General features: G+C 50.2%; 1 protein-coding gene across 1 annotated transcript in view; it reads right to left on the bottom strand.

Annotated features, from left to right (window-relative positions):
- The window catches only part of LOC119968698 (ubiquitin-associated and SH3 domain-containing protein A-like), a 231,182-nt gene that overhangs the window by 19,716 nt on the left and 187,805 nt on the right, over nt 1-23,661 (bottom strand). Inside the window, exon 13 of the mRNA XM_038801292.1 lies at nt 14,166-14,275. Coding sequence (XP_038657220.1) covers nt 14,166-14,275 — 110 coding nt within the window. The remainder of the gene's footprint in view (nt 1-14,165; nt 14,276-23,661) is intronic.

The raw sequence follows: 23,661 nt of genomic DNA, 5'->3' as shown, positions 1-23,661 counted from the left end.
GGACACGGCGCAGTCTCTGAGGGACATGGCGCAGTCTCCGAGGGACATGGTTCAGTCTCCGGGGGACATGGCGCAGTCTCCGGGGGACATGGCTCAGTCTCCGAGGGACATGGCTCAGTCTCCGAGGGACATGGCTCAGTCTCCGAGGGACATGGCTCAGTCTCCGAGGGACATGGCGCAGTCTCCGAGGGACATGGCGCAGTCTCCGAGGGACATGGCGCAGTCTCCGAGGGACATGGCTCAGTCTCCGGGGGACATGGCTCAGTCTCCGGGGGACATGGCTCAGTCTCCGGGGGACATGGCGCAGTCTCCGGGGGACATGGCGCAGTCTCCGGGGGACATGGCTCAGTCTCCGGGGGACATGGCGCAGTCTCCGAGCGACATGGCGCAGTCTCCGGGGGACATGGCGCAGTCTCCGAGGGACATGGCTCAGTCTCCGAGGGACATGGCGCAGTCTCCGAGGGACATGGCTCAGTCTCCGGGGGACATGGCGCAGTCTCCGAGGGACACGGCTCAATCTCCGGGGGACATGGCGCAGTCTCCGAGGGACATGGCTCAGTCTCCGAGGGACATGGCGCAGTCTCCGGGGGACATGGCTCAGTCTCTGAGGGACATGGCGCAGTCTCCGGGGGACATGGCTCAGTCTCCGGGGGACATGGCGCAGTCTCCGGGAGACATGGCTCAGTCTCCGGGGGACATGGCTCAGTCTCCGGGGGACATGGCGCAGTCTCCGAGGGACATGGCTCAGTCTCCGAGGGACATGGCTCAGTCTCCGAGGGACATGGCTCAGTCTCTGAGGGACATGGCTCAGTCTCCGGGGGACATGGCGCAGTCTCCGGGGGACATGGCGCAGCCTCCGGGGGACATGGCGCAGTCTCCGGGGGACATGGCGCAGTCTCCGGGGGACATGGCGCAGTCTCCGGGGTACATGGCGCAGTCTCCGGGGGACATGGCGCAGTCTCCGGGGGACATGGCGCAGTCTCCGAGGGACATGGCGCAGTCTCCGAGGGACATGGCGCAGTCTCCGAGGGACATGGCGCAGTCTCCGAGCGACATGGCGCAGTCTCCGGGGGACATGGCTCAGTCTCCGAGGGACATGGCGCAGTCTCCGAGGGACACGGCTCAGTCTCCGAGGGACACGGCTCAGTCTCTGAGGGACATGGCTCAGTCTCCGGGGGACATGGCGCAGTCTCCGAGGGACATGGCTCAGTCTCCGAGGGACATGGCGCAGTCTCCGAGGGACATGGCTCAGTCTCCGGGGGACATGGCGCAGTCTCCGGGGGACATGGCGCAGTCTCCGAGGGACATGGCGCAGTCTCCGACGGACATGGCGCAGTCTCCGGGGGAAATGGCGCAGACTCCGGGGGACATGGCGCAGTCTCCGAGGGACATGGCGCAGTCTCCGAGCGACATGGCGCAGTCTCCGAGGGACATGGCGCAGTCTCTGAGGGACATGGCGCAGTCTCCGAGGGACATGGCTCAGTCTCCGAGGGACATGGCGCAGTCTCTGGGGGACATGGCGCAGTCTCTGGGGTACATGGCGCAGTCTCCGAGGGACATGACAGGGGCAGAGGGACATGTTAGGGTCAGTGAAGGACATGACTCACTCACTGAGGGACATGTCCCAGTCTCAGTTCTCAATGGTTGACGACATCGAGACCATGGTTCAGACCTCCAGGACTGGTAGCGCTAGGTACGGTGGAGGTTCTGGAGCTCACCTGCAGCCAGGAGCCGGAATATGGCTACTAGGGGCTTTTCACAGTAACTTAATTGCAGTGTTAATGTAAGCCTACTTGTGACAATAAATATTATTCATTCATTTATTCATTCATTCAGTGGGCCATAAGCACCCTGAAGGAAGAGGAAGTGATGGGACCCATACAGGTGCCTCCCACAGTGGCAGCACTGGAACACCTCAGCGCATCCGAATCTTCCACAACCTGACTCTGGCGCATCTGAAGGACAGCGGCAGCACAGGCTGACAAGTTGTCATCTGTAACACCTGGAAATCGGCCGGGCCCATCCAGGTGCAGGCCCTCCAGAGGACGGCCGCCAAATGCATGATGGGGCAGAGGGCAAGACAAGCAGCAGGCCACCTCCACGTCTGATATGCTGTCTGGGGTAACACCTAGAAGATGCAGTAGGCAACGTAAAATGAGAAAGTTAGAGAACAAAGAACAGTACAACACACTACAGGCCCTTTGGCCCACGATGTTGTGCTGACACTTTATCCTCATCTAAAATCAACTTAACCTGCACCCCTTCAATTTACTGCTGTCCATGTGACTATCCAAGAGTCGCTTAAATGTCCGCAATGACTCTGACTCCACCACCTCTGCTGGCAGTGCATTCCACACACCCATCACTCTCTGTGTAAAGAACCTACACCTCACATCTCCCCTATACCTTCCTCCAATCACCTTATAAGTGCGAGGTGATTCATTTTGGAAGAAAAAATTTGAATGCGGATTACAGGGTCAACGGCAGGGTTCTGAGGAATGTGGAGGAACAGAGAGATCTTGGGCGAAAGGGAAAATGCTGGAAAATCTCAGCAAGTCTGGCAGCATCTGTAGGGAGAGAAAAAAGCTAACGTTTCAAGCCCGATGACTCTTTGTCAAAGAGAGATCTTGGGGTTCATGTCCACGGATCTCTGTGGGTTGCCACTCAAGTGGATAGAGCCGTGAAGAAGGCTTATAGTGTGTTAGTGTTTATTAACAGGGGGCTTGAGTTTAAGAGCCGCAGGGTTACGCTGCAACTATACATCACCCTGGTGAGACCACATTTGGAGTATTGTGTGCAGTTCTGGTCACCTCATTATAGGAAGGATGTGGAAGCATTGGAAAGGGTGCAAAGGAGATTTACCAGGATGCTGCCTGGTTTGCAGGATATGTCTTATGAGGAAAGGTTGAGAGGGCGAGAGCTTTTCTCTTTGGAGCGGAGGAGGATGAGAGGTGACTTAATAGAGGTTTATAAGATGATGAGGGGATAGATAGAGTGGACGTTCAGAGACTATTTCCTCGGGGAGATGCACCTGTTACAATGGGGCATAACTATAAGATTCAGGGTGGGAGATATAGGAGGGATATCCGAGGTAGATTCTTTACTCAGAGAGTGGTTAGGGTGTGGAATGGACTGCCTGCTGTGATAGTGGAGTCGGACACTTTAGGAACTTTCAAGCGGTTATTGGATAGGCACATGGAGCACACCAGAATGACAGGGAGTGGGATAGTTTGATCTTGGTTTCGGACAATTCTCGCCACAACATCGAGGGCCGAAGGGCCTGTTCTGTGCTGTACTGTTCTATGTTCTATGTAAAATTATGCCCCCTCATGACAGCCATTTCCACCCTGGGGAAAAGTCTCTGGCTATCCACTCTATCCGTGCCTCTCATCACCTTGCACACCTCTATCAAGTCATCTCTCTTCCTTCTTCTCTCCAGTGAGAAAAGCCCTAGCTCCCTCAACCTTTCTTCACAATACATGCCCTCCAGTCCAGGCAGCATCCTGGTAAATCTCCTCTGTACCCTCTCCAAAGCATCCACATCCTTCCTATAATGAGGCGACCAGACTGGACACAATATTCCAAGTGTGATCTAACCAGGGCTTTACAAAACTGCAGCAAAACCTCGCGGCTCTTAAACTCAATCTCCCTGTTAATGAAAGCCAACACACCATACTCCTTCTTAAAAACCCGACCAACCTGGCTGGCAACTTTGAGGGATCTATGTACGTGGACCCCAAGATCCCTCTGTTCCTCCACACTTTCAAGAATCCTGCCTTTAATCCTGTATTCACCATTCAAATTCAACCTTCCAAAATGAATCACTTCACATTTATCAAGGTTGAACTCCCTCTGCCACTTCTCAGCCCAGCTCTGCATCCTGTCAATGTCCTGTTGTAACCTGCAACAACCCTCAATGCTATCTACAACTCCACCAACCTTTGTGACATTGGCAAACTTACTAACCCACCCCTCCACTTCCTCATCCAAGTCATTTATAAAAACCACAAAGAGCAGAGGTCCCAGAACAGATCCCTTTTCTCACTGGAGCGAAGAAGGAAGAGAGGTGACTTGACTAAGATGTACAAGGTGATGAGAGGCATGAATAGAGTGGATAGCTAGAGACTTTTCCCCAGGGTGGAAATGGCTGTCTCGATGGGGCATAATTTTAAGGTGATTTAAGGTGAGGAGGGAGTAAGGTGATCCTTTCATTTCATTTCCTACATTTCCTCAAAGAACGTGAAGAGAGCCGGGAGTTACAGAGAGTGCAGCTGACTGGGAGCAGAGTCGGATGGTGGAGGTCCAGTTGGTACACAGGGCAGCTGTATTCTGTAAGGTAAGAGGGGATGGAGGCTAGGGCAGTTGCATGCCCCTCCTGTAGGATGTGGGTGCTGAGGGATACCACCGGTGTCCCCGCTGACTACACCTGCGGGAAATGCACCCAACTCCTCAGAGACCGCGTTAGGGAACTGGAGCTGGAGCTGGATGAACTTCGGATCATCCGGGAGGCAGAGGGGGTTATCGAGAAGAGTTACAGGGAGGTAGCCACACCAAGGTGCAGGACAAGAGTAGCTGGGTTACAGTCAGGGGAAAGAAAACGAACGGGCAGACAGTGCAGGGATCCCTTGTGGCCGTTCCCCTTCAGAACAAGTAAACCATTTTGGATGCTGTTGGGGGGGATGACCTCCTGGGGGAAGGCCCTAGCGGCCAGGTCTCTGGCACTGAGTCTGTCTCTGTGGCTCAGAAGGGAAGGGGGTAGAATAGAAAAGCAAAAGTGATTGGAGACTCAATGGTTAGGGGAATAGATAGGAGATTCTGTGGTCGCGAGCGAGACTCCGGGAAGGTATGTTGCCTCCCGAGTTCCAGGTCCAAAGATTCTCCAATCGTGTCTTCAGGATCCTGAAGGGGGAGGGTGAGCAGCCAGAAGTCGTGGTGCACATTGGTACCAACGACATAGGTAGGAAAAGGGGTGTGGATGTAGTAAATGAATTTAGGGAGTGAGGCTGGAAGTTAAAAGCCAGGACAGACAGAGTTGACATCTCTGGTTTGTTGCCGGTGCCACGTGTTAGCGAGGCTAGGAATAGGGAGAGAGTGCAGTTGAACACGTGGCTGCAGGAATGGTGTAGGAGGGAGGGCTTCAGGTATTTGGATAATTGGGGCGCATTCTGGGGAAGGTGGGACCTGTACAAGCAGGACAGGTTGCATCCGAACCAGAGGGGCACCAATATCCTGGGAGGGAGGTTTTCTAGTACTCTTCGGGAGGGTTTGAACTAATTTGGCAGGGGAATGGGAACCGGATTTGTAGTCCAGCAACTAAGGAAGCCGATGTTCAGGACGTCAAAGCGTGTAGTGATGCAGTGGGGAAGGTAACACTGGCAAAGGAGAGTACTTGCAGGCACGGAGATGGGTTGAAGTGTGTATACTTCAACGCAAGAAGCATCAGGAATAAGGTATGGATCGGTACTTGGGACTACGATGTGGTGGCCATCACGGAAACTTGGATAGAAGAGGGGCAGAAATGGTTGTTGGAGGTCCCTGGTTATAGATGTTTCAATAAGATTAGGGATGATGGTAAAAGAGGTGGGGGGGGGGGGTGGGTGGCATTGTTAATTAGAGATAGTATAACAGCTGCAGAAAGGCAGTTCGAGGGGCATCTGCCTACTGAGGTACTATGGGTTGAGGTCAGAAATAGGAAAGGAGCAGTCACCTTGTTGGAAGTTTTCTATAGGCCCCCCAATAGCAGCAGAGATGTGGAGGAACAGATTGGGAAACAGATTTTGGAAAGGTGCAGAAATCACAGGGTCGTAGTCATGGGCGACTTCAACTTCCCAAACATTGAGTGGAAACTCTTTAGATCAAATAGTTTGGATAGGGTGGTGTTTGTGCAGTGTGTCCAGGAAGCTTTTCTAACACAGTATGTAGATTGTCTGACCAGAGCCGGGGGCCATATTGGATTTGGTATTTGGTAATGAACCAGGACAGGTGATAGATTTGTTAGTGGGGTAGCATTTTGGAGATAGTGACCACAATTCTGTGACTTTCACTTTAGTAATGGAGAGGGATAGGTGCGTGCAACAGGGCAAGGTTTACAATTGGTGGAAGGGTAAATACGATGCTGTCAGACAAGAATTGAAGTGCAGAAGTTGGGAACATAGGCTGTCAGGGAAGGACACAATTGAAATGTGGAACTTGTTCAAGGAACAGATACTACGTGTCCTTGATATGTGTGTCCCTGTCAGGCAGGGTGAGTGAGGAAACCATGGTTGACAAGAGAAGTTGAATGTCTTGTTAAGAGGAAGAAGGAGACTTATGTAAGGCTGAGGAAACAAAGTTCAGACAGGGTGCTGGAGGGATACAAGATAGCCAGGAGGGAACTGAAGAAAGGGATTAGGAGAGCTAAGAGAGGGCATGAAAAATCTTTGGTGGGTAGGATCAAGGAAAACCCCAAGGCCTTTTACACATATGTGAGAAATATGAGAATGACTAGAGTGAGGGTAGGTCCGATCAACGACAGTAATGGGAGATTGTGTATTGAGTCTGAAGAGATAGGAGAGGTCTTGAACGAGTACTTTTCTTCAGTATTTACGAATGAGAGGGGCCATATTGTTGGAGAGGACAGTGTGAAACAGACTGGTAAGCTCGAGTTGATACTTGTTAGGAAGGAAGATGTGTTGGGCATTTTGAAAACTTGAGGATAGACAAGTCCCCCGGGCCTGACGGGATATATCCAAAGATTCTATGGGAAGCAAGAGATGAAATTGCAGAGCCGTTAGCAATGATCTTTTCATCCTAGCTGTCAACAGGGGTGGTACCAGGGGATTGGAGAGTGGCGAATGTTGTGCCCCTGTTCAAAAAAGGGAATAGGGATAACCCTGGGAATTACAGGCCAGTTAGTCTTACTTCGGTGGGAGGCAAAGTAATGGAAAGGGTACTGAGGGATAGGATTTCTGAGCATCTGGAAAGGCATTGCTTGATTAGGGATAGTCAGCACGGATTTGTGAGGGGTAGGTCTTGCCTCACAAGTCTTATTGACTTCTTTGAGGAGGTGACCAAGCACGTGGATGAAGGTAAAGCAGTGGATGTGGTGTACATGGATTTTAGTAAGGCATTTGATAAGGTTCCCCATGGTAGGCTTATGCAGAAAGTAAGGAGGCATGGGATAGTGGGAAATTTGGCCAGTTGGATAATGAACTGGCTAACCAATAGAAGTCAGAGAGTGGTGGTGGATGGCAAATATTCAGCCTGGAGCCCAGTTATCAGTGGCGTACCGCAGGGATCAGTTCTGGGTCCTCTGCTGTTTCTGATTTTCATCAATGACTTGGATGAGGGAGTTGTAGGGTGGGTCAGTAAATTTGCAGACGATACAAAGATTGGTGGAGTTGTGGGTAGTGAGGAAGGCTGTTGTCGGCTGCAAAGAGACATCGATAGGATGCAGAGTTGGGCTGAGAAGTGGCAGATGGAGTTTACCCCTGAAAAGTGTGAGGTTGTCCATTTTGGAAGGACAAATATGAATGCAGAATACAGGGTTAACGGTAGGGTTCTTGGCAATGTGGAGGAGCAGAGAGATCTTGGGGTCTATGTTCATAGATCTTTGAAAGTTGCCACTCAAGTGGATAAAGCTGTGAAGAAGGCCTATGGTGTGCTCGCGTTCATTAGAAGAGGGATTGAATTTAAGAGCCATGAGGTGATGATGCAGCTGTACAAACCCTTGGTAAGGCCACATTTGGAGTACTGTGTGCAGTTCTGGTCGCCTCATTTTAGGAAGGATGTGGAAGCTTTGGAAAAGGTGCAAAGGAGATTTACCAGGATGTTGCCTGGAATAGAGAGTAGGTCTTATGAGGAAAGGTTGAGGGTGCTAGGCCTTTTCTCATTAGAACAGAGAAGGATGAGGGGCGACTTGATAGAGGTTTATAAGATGATCAGGGTAATAGATAGAATAGACAGTCAGAGACTTTTTCCCCGGGTGGAACAAACCATTACAAGGGGACATAAATTTAAGGTGAATGGTGGAAGATATAGGGGGGATGTCAGAGGTAGGTTCTTTACCCAGAGAGTAGTGGGGGCATGGAATGCACTGCCTGTGGTAGTAGTTGAGTCGGAAACAATCGGGACCTTCAAGCGGCTATTGGATAGGTACATGGATTACGGTAGAATGATAGGGAGTTGATTAATTTGTTCTTAATTTAGGACAAAAGTTCGACACAACATCGTGGGCCGAAGGGCCTGTTCTGTGCTGTATTTTTCTATGTTCTATGATTGGAGGAAGGTATAGGGGAGATGTCAGAGGTAGGTTCTTTAAACAAAGAGTGGTGGGTGCGTGGCCAGAGAGGTGGTGGAGTCAGAGTCATTAGGGACATTTAAGCGACTCTGAGACAGGCACATGGACAGATGTAAATTGAAGGGGTGATCTCAGATTAGGAAAATAGTCGGCACAACATTGTGGGCTGAAGGGCTGTACTGTGCTGTACTGTTCTATGCACCGGCATCCGATCCTTCCTTATCTTTGGCAGACCGACGATCCGAGAACGGTTCTCCAGGTCCTCCACCTTCCAGCAGCCATTTCTGTTGGGCCTGTAGCATCCCAATCTCCATTGCCAATGCAGTGGTCTGCTCCTCTCATTCCGCTGCCAGCTCCTCCAATGCCTGGATCACCTGTCCCTGGTTGTCAATCGCTCCTCCACACGGTCGACGACCGTCCTGTTCGAGCCCACCACCCGGGCCAGGTCCTCTGCACATTCCCTGCAATGCTGAGTGAACTTCTCAGTCAAGAAGTCCACCAACTGGTCCGTCGACCATTGAGCTGGCTTCCCCGCCATTGCATCCTTCAAACTCTGGTCCTCGCTTCCAGCCAATTTTCTCTATTTTTCCTCGGGTGCAGTTCCATAAACTAGGTGTCATAGAATCATAGAATTCATGAAATCATAGAATTTACAGTGCAGAAGGAGGCCATTCGGCCCATCGAGTCTGCACCGGCCCTTACAAAGGTCACCTCCTTCTCTCGCTTTCCACCCTTATTCTGGAAAATTCCGATGGAAATCCAGCTTAAAAGCCACAAAAAAGACCATCAAGAGCGGGAGCTGCCAAACGTGCGACCTTTCACTCCATAGCTGCCACCGGAAGTTCCTGTCCCTATCTTCTATGTATCTATGTACCATACCATTAGCCTTCTTTACCTTTAGCAACTGGTGCACAAGGACACCCAGGTCCCACTGCACATTCCCCTCTCCCAATTTAGACGGCTGGTTTGTGAGGTAGAGCGAGGCCAGCAGCGCGGGTTCAATTCCCGTACCGGCTGAGGTTATTCAAAGGCCCCGCCCTCTAAACCTTGCCCCTTGCCTGAGGTGTGGTGATCCTCAGGTTAAATCACCACCAGTCAGCTATCCCCCTCAAAGGGGAAAGCAGCCCGTGGTCATCTGGGACTATGGTGACTTTACCTTTAATTTACCAGATTACGTGAGTCGGTAATTTGTAACTTTAAATAATAGTGCATGCAATGTGTTTTTTTTTCTTTTTGTGAATGGGGATGTTTGGAGGAATGCCTTTGTGGACTGTGCATATTGTGTACTGTGGCTTGCCATAGACATGTAACCTCTGATGTCATTCCTTTGTGTATCATCGATTGAGGCAGAAGCTATTTGATCCGCCACATGGAGAACTGTCAGAGGGCTGGGAAATGGCGAATGTTCTTCACTGTTCACTAACTACAGACCAGTCAGACTGCTAACTACAGACCAGTCAGACTGCTAACTACAGACCAGTCAGACTGCTAACTACAGACCAGTCAGACTGCTAACTACAGACCAGTCAGACTGCTGACTACAGACCAGTCAGACTGCTGACTACAGACCAGTCAGACTGCTAACTACAGACCAGTCACACTGCTAACTACAGACCAGTCAGACTGCTGACTACAGACCAGTCAGACTGCTAACTACAGACCAGTCAGACTGCTAACTACAGACCAGTCAGACTGCTAACTACAGACCAGTCAGACTGCTAACTACAGACCAGTCAGACTGCTAACTACAGACCAGTCAGACTGCTAACTACAGACCAGTCAGACTGCTAACTACATACCAGTCAGACTGCTAACTACAGACCAGTCAGACTGCTAACTACAGACCAGTCAGACTGTTAACTACAGACCAGTCAGACTGCTAACTACAGACCAGTCAGACTGCTCACTACAGACCAGTCAGACTGCTGACTACAGACCAGTCAGACTGCTAACTACAGACCAGTCAGACTGCTAACTACAGACCAGTCAGACTGCTGACTACAGACCAGTCAGACTGCTAACTACATACCAGTCAGACTGCTAACTACAGACCAGTCAGACTGCTAACTACAGACCAGTCAGACTGCTAACTACAGACCAGTCAAACTGCTGACTACATACCAGTCAGACTGGTAACTACAGACCAGTCAGACTGCTAACTACCGACCAGTCAGACTGCTAACTACAGACCAGTCAGACTGCTCACTACAGACCAGTCAGACTGCTAACTACATACCAGTCAGACTGCTAACTACAGACCAGTCAGACTGCTCACTACAGACCAGTCAGACTGCTAACTACAGACCAGTCAGACTGCTAACTACAGACCAGTCAGACTGCTAACTACAGACCAGTCAGACTGCTAACTACAGACCAGTCAGACTGCTGACTACAGACAAGTCAGACTGCTAACTACAGACCAGTCAGACTGGTAATTACATACCAGTCAGACTGCTAGCTACAGACCAGTCAGACTGCTAACTACAGACCAGTCAGACTGCTAACTACAGACCAGTCAGACTGCTGACTACAGACCAGTCAGACTGCTAACTACAGACCAGTCAGACTGCTAACTACAGACCAGTCAGACTGCTAACTACAGACCAGTCAGACTGCTAACTACAGACCAGTCAGACTGCTAACTACAGACCAGTCAGACTGCTAACTACATACCAGTCAGACTGCTAACTACAGACCAGTCAGACTGCTAACTACAGACCAGTCAGACTGCTCACTACAGACCAGTCAGACTGCTGACTACAGACCAGTCAGACTGCTAACTACAGACCAGTCAGACTGCTAACTACAGACCAGTCAGACTGCTGACTACATACCAGTCAGACTGCTGACTACAGACCAGTCAGACTGCTAACTACATACCAGTCAGACTGCTAACTACATACCAGTCAGACTGCTAACTACAGACCAGTCAGACTGCTAACTACAGACCAGTCAAACTGCTGACTACATACCAGTCAGACTGGTAACTACAGACCAGTCAGACTGCTAACTACCGACCAGTCAGACTGCTAACTACAGACCAGTCAGACTGCTCACTACAGACCAGTCAGACTGCTAACTACATACCAGTCAGACTGCTAACTACAGACCAGTCAGACTGCTCACTACAGACCAGTCAGACTGCTAACTACAGACCAGTCAGACTGCTAACTACAGACCAGTCAGACTGCTAACTACAGACCAGTCAGACTGCTAACTACATACCAGTCAGACTGCTAACTACAGACCAGTCAGACTGCTAACTACAGACCAGTCAGACTGCTGACTACAGACAAGTCAGACTGCTAACTACAGACCAGTCAGACTGGTAATTACATACCAGTCAGACTGCTAACTACATACCAGTCAGACTGCTAACTACAGACCAGTCAGACTGCTCACTACAGACCAGTCAGACTGCTAACTACAGACCAGTCAGACTGCTGACTACAGACCAGTCAGACTGCTAACTACAGACCAGTCAGACTGCTAACTACAGACCAGTCAGACTGCTGACTACAGACCAGTCAGACTGCTAACTACATACCAGTCAGACTGCTAACTACAGACCAGTCAGACTGCTAACTACAGACCAGTCAGACTGCTAACTACAGACCAGTCAAACTGCTGACTACATACCAGTCAGACTGGTAACTACAGACCAGTCAGACTGCTAACTACCGACCAGTCAGACTGCTAACTACAGACCAGTCAGACTGCTCACTACAGACCAGTCAGACTGCTAACTACATACCAGTCAGACTGCTAACTACAGACCAGTCAGACTGCTCACTACAGACCAGTCAGACTGCTAACTACATACCAGTCAGACTGCTGACTACAGACCAGTCAGACTGCTAACTACAGACCAGTCAGACTGCTCACTACAGACCAGTCAGACTGCTAACTACAGACCAGTCAGACTGCTAACTACAGACCAGTCAGACTGCTAACTACAGACCAGTCAGACTGCTAACTACATACCAGTCAGACTGCTAACTACAGACCAGTCAGACTGCTAACTACAGACCAGTCAGACTGCTGACTACAGACAAGTCAGACTGCTAACTACAGACCAGTCAGACTGGTAACTACAGACCAGTCAGACTGTTAACTACAGACCAGTCAGACTGCTAACTACAGACCAGTCAGACTGCTAACTACAGACCAGTCAGACTGCTAACTACATACCAGTCAGACTGCTAACTACATACCAGTCAGACTGCTGACTACAGACCAGTCAGACTGCTAACTACATACCAGTCAGACTGCTGACTACAGACCAGTCAGACTGCTAACTACAGACCAGTCAGACTGCTAACTACAGACCAGTCAGACTGCTAACTACAGACCAGTCAGACTGCTAACTACAGACCAGTCAGACTGCTAACTACATACCAGTCAGACTGCTGACTACAGACCAGTCAGACTGCTAACTACAGACCAGTCAGACTGCTAACTACATACCAGTCAGACTGCTGACTACAGACCAGTCAGACTGCTGACTACAGACCAGTCAGACTGCTAACTACAGACCAGTCAGACTGCTAACTACAGACCAGTCAGACTGCTAACTACATACCAGTCAGACTGTTAACTACAGACCAGTCAGACTGCTGACTACAGACCAGTCAGACTGCTAACTACAGACCAGTCAGACTGCTAACTACAGACCAGTCAGACTGCTAACTACAGACCAGTCAGACTGCTAACTACAGACCAGTCAGACTGCTAACTACAGACCAGTCAGACTGCTAACTACAGACCAGTCAGACTGCTAACTACAGACCAGTCAGACTGCTAACTACCGACCAGTCAGACTGCTAACTACAGACCAGTCAGACTGCTAACTACAGACCAGTCAGACTGCTAACTACAGACCAGTCAGACTGCTAACTACAGACCAGTCAGACTGCTCACTACAGACCAGTCAGACTGCTAACTACATACCAGTCAGACTGCTAACTACATACCAGTCAGACTGCTAACTACATACCAGTCAGACTGGTAACTACAGACCAGTCAGACTGCTAACTGCATACCAGTCAGACTGCTAACTACATACCAGTCAGACTGGTAACTACAGACCAGTCAGACTGCTAACTACAGACCAGTCAGACTGCTAACTACAGACCAATTAGACTGCTAACTACAGACCACTCAGACTGCTAACTACAGACCAGTCAGACTGCTAACTACAGACCAGTCAGACTGCTAACTACAGACCAGTCAGACTGCTAACTACAGACCAGTCAGACTGCTAACTACAGACCAGTCAGACTGCTAACTACAGACCAGTCAGACTGCTAACTACAGACCAGTCAGACTGCTAACTACATACCAGTCAGACTGCTAACTACATACCAGTCAGACTGGTAACTACAGACCAGTCAGACTGCTAACTACAGACCAGTCAGACTGCTAACTACAGACCACTCAGACTGCTAACTACAGACCAGTCAGACTGCTAACTACAGACCAGTCAGACTGCTAACTACAGACCAGTCAGACTGCTAACTACAGACCAGTCAGACTGCTGATTACAGACCAGTCAGACTGCTAACTACAGACCAGTCAGACTGCTAACTACAGACCAGTCAGACTGCTGATTACAGACCAGTCAGACTGCTAACTACAGACCAGTCAGACTGCTAACTACAGACCAGTCAGACTGCTAACTACAGACCAGTCAGACTGCTAACTACAGACCAGTCAGACTAATATTGATGGTGACAAAACCTTTCAAGAGAATGGCCGTTTTTCTCCAGTCGTCAGGATTCACTTTTCCAGCCGCCAGTGGAGCCCCGCCAGTGGAGCCCCGCCAGTGGAGCCCCGCCAGTGGATTTTGCGCCAGTGTGGGTGGTTTCAATCTCAATTGAAAACATACCTTTCTAACCATTTGTACAAATTCCTTGGGGTTCTTTGGAGGCAGGCCCAGCAAAGGACGTGTGCAGCAATCCAGGGTTGATGCATGAGCCACCAGCAGAATATTCCCAGCTGCAAAGGAACATTAAAAGTTATTAGAGAAATAGATTCAACTTTTGCTTTGATCATCCACCAGAGAAAGGCACAGCAGTGAGCAGACAGAGGGGCCATACAGGGCACAGTATCCACAGAAAGTTTTTGGGCGGGATTCTCCGATGGCGAGTCAGAGTGTCCGCGCCGTCATGAACGTTGTCGCGTTTCACGACGGCGCGAACGGTCCGCCGGCAGCATCAATTCAGGCCCTGAAAAGGGGCCAGCAGCGGGGCCGCGGTAAACGCGGTGGGCGTGGCACCAGAGCAGGGCCATCATCTCGCGACACCCGGATGACGCCGCGTTATTTAATGTGCACGATCCACGCACAGGCCCTGACACAGAGATAGCTGAGCCGCGCCCGGCCGCTCCCAGGTTCTGGGACAATGACCTGGAGGCATTGCCAGACGCAGTTGAAGAGCGCAGGGCGATCCTGTGCCCAAGACGTGGCCACCGGTACCCGGCCAGCACAGTCAGGCACAGCTGGCGTGAAGTGGGCATTGCCGTCAGCGCTGTGGGGCAAACCCCCCGCTCTGGAGACCAGTGCCGCAAGAAGCTCCACAACCTCACAGGGGGCTGCCAAGGTAAGTACCCTGAGAGAGTTCCCCCAGGCCACACCCCACCCCTTCCTCCCCCCCCCCCCCACCACATGTCGTGGGCCCCCCCGGCCCACGCAGGAGGGGGGGGCACCACATTGCACCCGCCCCACATGGCACCACACCCCCCTTGCGTGCTGCCATGGCGTGGTGCCCAGTGCCCCCCCCCCAGTCATAATGTTGCCAACATCTGCATGTTTTGCTGCTGACCGCCTAACTCTGATGCTTTCTCCCCCCGCAGGACAAGACAGCCCACAACCATCGTCAGCGTACAAGAACCGGAGGGGGTCACCTGTTCTGCACCCCCTCACCGTCCATGAGCAGAAGGCTCTGGACCTCGCTGGGGGTGCCGCCACCCGGGAGGTAGCGCCATGCCTCAGCTCCTCACCTCCCCCACCCCCTGTCACACTCCACCCCCTCACATTGCCCCCTCCACCCCTCACACCCGTCTCCATGTGTCTAACGATACATGCTTGATTGTGTATTTCAGGGCCTGCAGCCGATCGTCCTGGAATGTCTCGTAGAAGCCCCCGCCGTCCAGGTCCCAGTTCATCCGCCCACAGGGACGTACGCCAGGGAGGGGTAGGAAGACAGACAGGAGGGGCCCTCTTCCAAGCCCGGGGCACAGGAAGCGGAAGACCAACAGAAACGACACTGACGAACACAGGACGGACAGTCAGGACACTGACGGCCAAGAGACGGATGAAGAGAGGATGGAGAGCCAGGATAGTGACGGACAGAGGACAGGGACTCAGGACAGTGACGGACAGAGGACGGGGACTCTGGACAGTGACGCACAGAAGGCAGGGACTCTGGACAGTGACGGACAGAGGACGGGACTCTGGACAGTGTCGCACAGAGGACAGGGACTCTGGACAGTGACGGACAGAGGACGGGGACTCAGGACAGTGACGCACAGAGGACGGGGACTCTGGACAGTGACGGACAGAGGACGGGGACTCAGGACAGTGACGCACAGAGGACGGGGACTCTGGACAGTGACGGACAGAGGACGGGGACTCAGGACAGTGACGCACAGAGGACAGGGACTCAGGACAGTGACGGACAGAGGACGGGGACTCTGGACAGTGACGGACAGAGGACGGAGACTCTGGACAGTGACGCACAGAAGGCAGGGACTCTGGACAGTGACGGACAGAGGACGGGGACTCTGGACAGTGATGGACAGAAGGCAGGGACTCTGGACAGTGACGGACAGAAGGCAGGGACTCTGGACAGTGACGGACAGAGGACGGGGACTCTGGACAGTGTCGCACAGAGGACGGGGACTCTGGACAGTGTCGCACAGAGAACAGGGACTCAGGACAGTGACGGACAGAGGACGGGGACTCTGGACAGTGACGCACAGAGGACGGGGACTCTGGACGGTGACGCACAAAGGACGGAGAGCCAGGACACTGACGCACAGAAGGCAGGGACTCTGGACAGTGACGCACAGAGGACGGGGACTCTGGACAGTGATGCACAGAAGATTAGATTAGAACAGTACAGCACAGAACAGGCCCTTCGGCCCTCGATGTTGTGCCGAGCAACGATCACCCCACTCAAACTCACGTATCCACCCTATACCCGTAACCCAACAACCCCCCCCTTAACCTTACTTTTTAGGACACTACGGGCAATTTAGCATGGCCAATCCACCTAACCCTGAGGACGGGGACTCTGGACAGTGACGCACAGAGGACAGGGACTCTGGACAGTGTCGCACAGAGGACGGAGAGCCAGGACACTGACGCACAGAAGGCAGGGACTCTGGACAGTGACGCACAGAGGACGGGGACTCTGGACAGTGTCGCACAGAGGACGGAGAGCCAGGACACTGACGCACAGAAGGCAGGGACTCTGGACAGTGTCGCACAGAAGACAGGGACTCTGGACAGTGAGGCACAGAAGACAGGGACTCTGGACAGTGGCGGACAGAGGACGGGGACTCTGGACAGTGTCGCACAGAGGACGGGGACTCTGGACAGTGTCCCCAAATGTGGCTGAACCAAAGTCCTATACAACTGTAACATGACCTGCCTACACTTGTACTCAATACCCCGTCCGATGAAGGCAAGCATGCTGTATGTCTTCTTGACCACTCTATCAACCTGCGTTGCCACCTTCAGGGTACAATGGACCTGAACTCCCAGATCTCTCTGTACATCAATTTTCCCCAAGACCCTTCCATTGACCATATATTCCGCTCTTGAATTTGATCTTCCAAAATGCATCACCTCGCATTTTCCTGGATTGAACTCCATCTGCCATTTCTCTGCCCAACTCTCCAATCTATCTATATTTTGTTGTATTCTCTGACAGTCCTCCTCGCTATCTGCAACTCCACCAATCTTAGTATCATCTGCAAACTTGCTAATCAGACCACCTATACCTTCCTCCAGGTCATTTATGTAGATCACAAACATCAGTGGTCCGAGCATGGATCCCTGTGGAACACCACTAGTCACCCCTCTCCATTTTGAGACACTACCTTCCACCACTACTCTCTGTCTCCTGTTGCCCAGCCAGTTCTTTATCCATCTAGCTAGTACACCCTGAACCCCATACGACTTCACTTTTTCCATCAACCTGCCATGGGAAACCTTATCAAACACCTTACTAAAGTCCATGTATATGACATCTACAGCCCTTCCCTCATCAATTAACTTTGTCACTTCCTCAAAGAATTCTATTAGGTTTGTAAGACATGATCTTCCCTGCACAAAACCATGCTGCCTATCACTGATAAGTCTATTTTCTTCCAGATGTGAATAGATCCTATCCCTCAGTATCTTCTCCAACAGTTTGCCTACCACTGACGTCAAGCTCACAGGTCTATAATTCCCTGGATTATCCCTGCTACCCTTCTTAAACAAAGGGACAACATTAGCAATTCTCCAGTCCTCCGGGACCTCACCCGTGCTCAAGGATGCTGCAAAGATATCTGTTAAGGCCCCAGCTATTTCGACCCTCGTTTCCCTCAGAAACCTGGGATAGATCCCATCCGGTCCTGGGGACTTGTCCACCTTAACGTCTTTCAGAATACCCAAAACTTCCCCCTTCCGTATGACAACTTGACCTAGAGTATTTAAACATCCATCCCTAGCCTCAACATCCATCTTGTCCCTCTCCTTTGTGAATACCGATGCAAAGTACTCATTAAGAATCTCACCCATTTCCTCTGAGTTCACGCATAAATTCCCTCTTTTGTCTTTAAGTGGGCCAATCCTTTCTCTAGTTACCCTCTTGGTCCTTACATACGAATAAAATGCTTTGGGATTTTCCTTAACCCTGTTAGCCAAAGATATTTCATGACATTTAGGGCAGCAGGGTAGCATGGTGGTTAGCATAAATGCTTCACAGCTCCAGGGTCCCAGGTTCGATTCCTGGCTGGGTCACTGTCTGTGTGGAGTCTGCACGTCCTCCCCCTGTGTGCGTGGGTTTCCTCCGGGTGCTCCGGTTTCCTCCCACAGTCCAAAGATGTGCGGGTTAGGTGGATTGGCCATGCTAAATTGCCCGTAGTGTCCTAATAAAAGTAAGGTTAAGGGGGGGTTGTTGGGTTACGGGTATAGGGTGGATACGTGGGTTTGAGTAGGGTGATCATGGCTCGGCACAACATTGAGGGCCGAAGGGCCTGTTCTGTGCTGTACTGTTCTATCTATGTATCTATGACCCCTTTTAGCCCTCTTTATTGTGCGTTTGAGATTTGTCCTACTTTTCCGATATTCCTCCAAAGCTTCATCAGTTTTGAGTTGCCTCGATCCTATGTATGTTTCCTTTTTCATCTTAGCTAGTCTCACAATTTCACCCGTCATCCATGGTTCCCTAATCTTGCCATTTCTATCTTTCATTTTCACAGGAACATGTCTGTCCTGCACTCTAATCAACCTTTCCTTAAAAGACTTTCACATTTCCCAATCCACATTCCCTAGCTCCTGCCAAATTTTGTTATACTCTGCCTTTCCCCAATTTAGTACTCTTCCTTTCGGACCCCTCTTGTCCTTGTCCATGAGTATTCTAAAACTTACGGAATTGTGATCGCTATTCCCAAAGTAATCACCGACTGAAACATCAACCACCTGGCTGGGATCATTCCCCAATACCAGGTCCAGTATGGCCCCTTCCCGAGTTGGACTATTTACATACTGCTCTAAAAAACTCTACTGGATGCTCCTTACAAACTCTGCTCCATCTACGCCTCCAACACTACACGAATCCCATTCAATGTTGGGGAAGTTAAAATCTCCCATAACAACCACCCTATTGCTCCTACATTTTTCTATAATCTGTCTGCATATTTGTACCTCTACTTCATGCTCGCTTTTGGTAGGCCTGTAGTAAAGTCCCAACAATGTTACTGCACCCTTCCTATTTCTCAGCTCCACTCATATTGCCTCAGTGCTCGAATCCTCCATCGTGCCCTCCTTAATCACAGCTGTGATATCATCTCTGACGAGTAATGCAACTCCTCCACCCCTTCTACCTCCCTCTCTATCCCTCCTGAAGCATCTATACCCTGGGATATTCAGTTGCCAGTCCTGCCCTTCCCTCAACCAAGTCTCAGTAATACCAATAGCATCATATTCCCAGGTACTGATCCAAGCCCTAAGTTCACCTGCCTTACCTGCTACACTTCTCGCATTAAAACAAATGCACCTCAGACCACCTTTGCGTTCATCATCTCTTCCCTGTCTACTCTTCCCCTTAGTCACATTGAGTTTATTGTCTCGTACCTTACTGGCTATAGTTGCTGCTTCTTTACTGACCTCTAACTTCCTAATCTGGTTCCCATCCCCCTGCCACATTAGTTTAAAACCTCCCCAACAGTGTTAGCAAAAGTACCCCCTAGGACATTGGTTCCAGTCCTGCCCAGGTGTAGACCATCCGGTTTGTAATGGTCCCACCGCCCCCAGAACCGGTTCCAATGTCCCAAAAATCTGAACCCCTCCCTCCTGCACCATCTCTCAAGCCACGTATTCATTCTGACTATTCTTGAATTTCTACTCTGACTGTCCCGTGGCACTTGTAGAAATCCTGAGATTACTACCTTTGAGGTCCTACTTTTTAACGTATCTCCTAACTCCCTAAATTCTGATTGTAGGACCTCATCCCTTTTTTTACCTAAAGTGTAGGGGTGTGGAACGCCCTGCCTGCAACAGTAGTAGACTCGCCAACTTTAAGGGCATTTAAGTGGTCACTGGATAGACATATGGATGAAAATGGAATAGTGTAGGTCAGATAGGCTTCAGATGGTTTCACAGGTCGGCGCAACATCGAGGGCCGAAGGGCCCGTACTACGCTGTAATTTTCTATGTTCTATGTTCTATCTACTCTAAACCTGGGGAAAAGCCTTTGACTATCCACTCTGTCTCTGCCCCTCATAATTTTGTAGACCTCTATCAGGTCGCCCCTCAACCCCCTTCGTTCCAGTGAGAACAAACCGAGTTTATTCAGCCGCTCCTCATAGCTAATGCCCTCCATACCAGGCAACATCCTGATAAATCTCCTCTGCACCCTCTCCCAAGCCTCCACATCCTTCTGGTAGTGTGGCGACCAAAATTGAACACTGTACTCCATGTGTGGCCTAACTAAGGTCCTATACAGCTGCAACATGACTTGCCAATTCTTATACTCAATGCCTCGGCCAATGAAGGCAAGTATGCCGTATGCCTTCTTGACTACTTTCTCCTCCTGTGTTGCCCCTTTCAGTAACCTGTGGACCTGACCTAGATCTCTCTGACTTTCAATACTCTTGAGGGTTCTACCATTCACTGTATATTCCCTACCTGCATTAGACCTTCCAAAATGCATTACCTCACATTTTTCCAGATTAAACTCCATCTGCCAATTCTCCGCCCAAGTCTCCAAACGATCCAAATCCTGCTGTATCCTCTAACAGTCCTCATCGCTATCCGCAATTCAGAAATTCCAAACAACAGAGCTACACCACCTCTTTTACCATCCACCCTGTCCTACCGAATAGTTTGATACCCTTGGATATTTAACTCCCAGTCCACTATCTTATATCGTGACCATCCTTTAACCATGTTTCAGTCATGGCCATCAAATCATAGTCATTCACAATGATTTGCGCCATCAACTCATTTACCTTATTCCGAATACTACGGCCTGATAGAGGTCTACAAGATTATGAGGGGCATGGATAGAGTGGATGGGCAGGCACTCTTTCCCAGGGTGGAGGGGTCAGTAACCAGGGGGCATAGGTTTAGAGGAGATGTGCGAGGCAGGTTTTTTATGCAGAGGGTGGTGAGTGTGAGGAATGCGTTGCCAGGGGAGGTTGTGGAAGCAGATACATTAGCGGCGTTCAAAAAACATCTTGCAAACACATGGATAGGATGGGTATAGAGGGATACGGCACAAGGAAGTGCTGAGAGTTTCGGCAAAGGTTGGTATCATGACCGGTACAGGCTTGGAGGGCTGAAAGGCTGTATTGTTCTTTGTTCTTAAACCGGAGCACCCGGAGGAAACCCACGCAGACATGGGGAGAACGTGCTGATTCCGCACAGTCAGTGACCTAAGCCGGAATCGAACCTGGGACCCTGGCGCTCTGAAGCAATAGTGATAACCACTGTGCTACTGTGCCGATTTTGCATCGATATTCACAAAAGAGAGGGACACATTGATTGGTGGTTTCTCGGAGGGATATATAAATGCTTTAGAGGGAGGAAGTGTTGCATGGTTTTGTATGAGGAAGGTCATGTCTCACTAATTTAATTGAATTTTTTGAAGAGGTGACAAAAATGATTGACGAGGGAAGGGCTGTGGATCTGGTCTGAGGGAGTCTGGTCTACATGGACTTTAGTAAAACATTTGAAAAGGTCCCTCATGGCAGGCTGGTGCAAAAGATTAAATCACATGGGGTCAGGGGTGAACCAGGAAGATGGATCCAGAACTGGCTTGGCCATAGAAGACAGAGGGTAGCAGTGGAAGGGTGTTTTTCCGAATGGAGGTTTGTAAGTAGTGGTGTTCCGCAGGGATCAATACTGGGACCTCTTCTCTTTGTAATATATATAAATGGCTTGGAAGAAAATGTTGCTGCTCTGATTAGCAAGTTTGTGGATGATACTAAGGTTGCAGGAGTTGCGGATGGTGCTGAAGATTGTCAGAGAATACAGCAGGATATAGATAGGCTGCAAAATTGGGCAGAGAAATGGCAGATGGAATTTAATCCCGACAAATGCGAGGTGATGCATTTTGGTAGATCCAATAAATGGCAGAAGCATCAGGAGCATAGAGTCACAGAGAGAGATCTGGCCGTGCAGGTCCACATGTCCTTAAAACGGGCAGTGCAGGTGGAAATGGTGGGAAAGAAAGCATATGGCATGCTTGCCTTCATTGAATGGGATATTGAGTATAAAAGCTCACAAATTCTGTTACAGTTATATAGAATGTTGGTTAGGCCACATTTGGAATATCGTGTCCAATTCTGGTCACCGCTCCATCAGAAGGACGTGGAGGCTTTGGAAAGAGTACAGAAAAGGTTTAACAGGATATTGCCTGGTATGGAGGGTATTAGCTATGAGGAGAGGTTGAATAAACTGGGATTGTTCTCCCTGGAGAGACGGAGGCTGAGGGGCGACCTGATAGAAGTTTATAAAATTATGAGGGGTATAGATAGGGTGAACAGCTGGAGGCTTTTCCCCAGGGCGGAAATGACAATTACAAGGGGGCACAAGTTCAAGGTGAGGGGGGATAGGTTCAGTGGAGATGTGCGGGGGAGGGTTTTTTACACAGAGGGTGGTGGTGGCCTGGATGCACGGCCAAGTGAGGTGGTTGAGGCAGATACGTTAGTGACCTTTAAGTCTTATCTGGATGGATGCATGAAAAGACCGGTATGGAAGGATATAGGCAGTTGGTCTCGATAGGACATGTGACTGGTCAAGGTTTGGAGGGCCGAAGGGCCTGTTCCTGTGCTGTATTGTTCTTTGTTCTACACCAATGCCTCTCCAAACTGCCAAAGCAAATCTTTTCCGCTCAGCTAAAGGAAGGCTCCTGAACAAGGGAAGGACCATGGAAGCGCTTCAAAGACACCCTGAATGTTTACCTCACGAAATGTAACATTGGCGTTAATGCCTGGGAGAGCCTTGCTCAGAAGAAATCTACTTGGGGAACCTGTGATTGAATAGAATCAATTCTTCAAGGACAGCCGACGGCAAGAGAAGGCCTAGAAATGGAGCCTGAGACAGAAATACCAATCCTACCTCCCAGAAACATCTTCCACATCTGTGCGGTCGAAGATTCTGCTCCAGGATTGGGCTCATCAGCCACGCAAGGACTCACAGAATCCATGACCAGTAACATGGTGCTTGTTAGGTGGAAAATCATTTTTTGAGTGATCGCCAAAGTAAAAGAAGAAGCTTTAGAATTCCCTACCCCAGATTTTGATTGTCAAGGGAGTTTATGGGGACAGGCATAAAATTGGAGTTAAGGCCACAGTCAGATTGGACATGATCTTATTGATTGGAAGATCAGCCACAAAGGGCTGAATGGCCTACTTTGCTCCTATTTCTTTAGATTTTATTTTTTTAGGGTAAACTGGGGCACGACACAACCGGTAGATGCTGGGAGAGACCTGGGACCCACCCGGATCACCACACCTCACTGAATCTAACGGGATCGCGCAAGACAACGTAATCTAGATTCCACCCATTGTGGACAGGATCAGTATGTGGCAAATCTGCATATTAGGGTGAGTAGCTAGTAGCTACCCTGATCTACCTGAGGCATTGCGATCCAACCCCTTCACCT

Source organism: Scyliorhinus canicula, chromosome 7 (genome assembly GCF_902713615.1).
Source record: "Scyliorhinus canicula chromosome 7, sScyCan1.1, whole genome shotgun sequence".
In the NCBI taxonomy this organism is placed as follows: domain Eukaryota; kingdom Metazoa; phylum Chordata; class Chondrichthyes; order Carcharhiniformes; family Scyliorhinidae; genus Scyliorhinus; species Scyliorhinus canicula.
The sequence above is the reverse complement of the archived record's forward strand: the minus strand, read 5'-3'. Positions and strand labels throughout refer to the sequence as shown.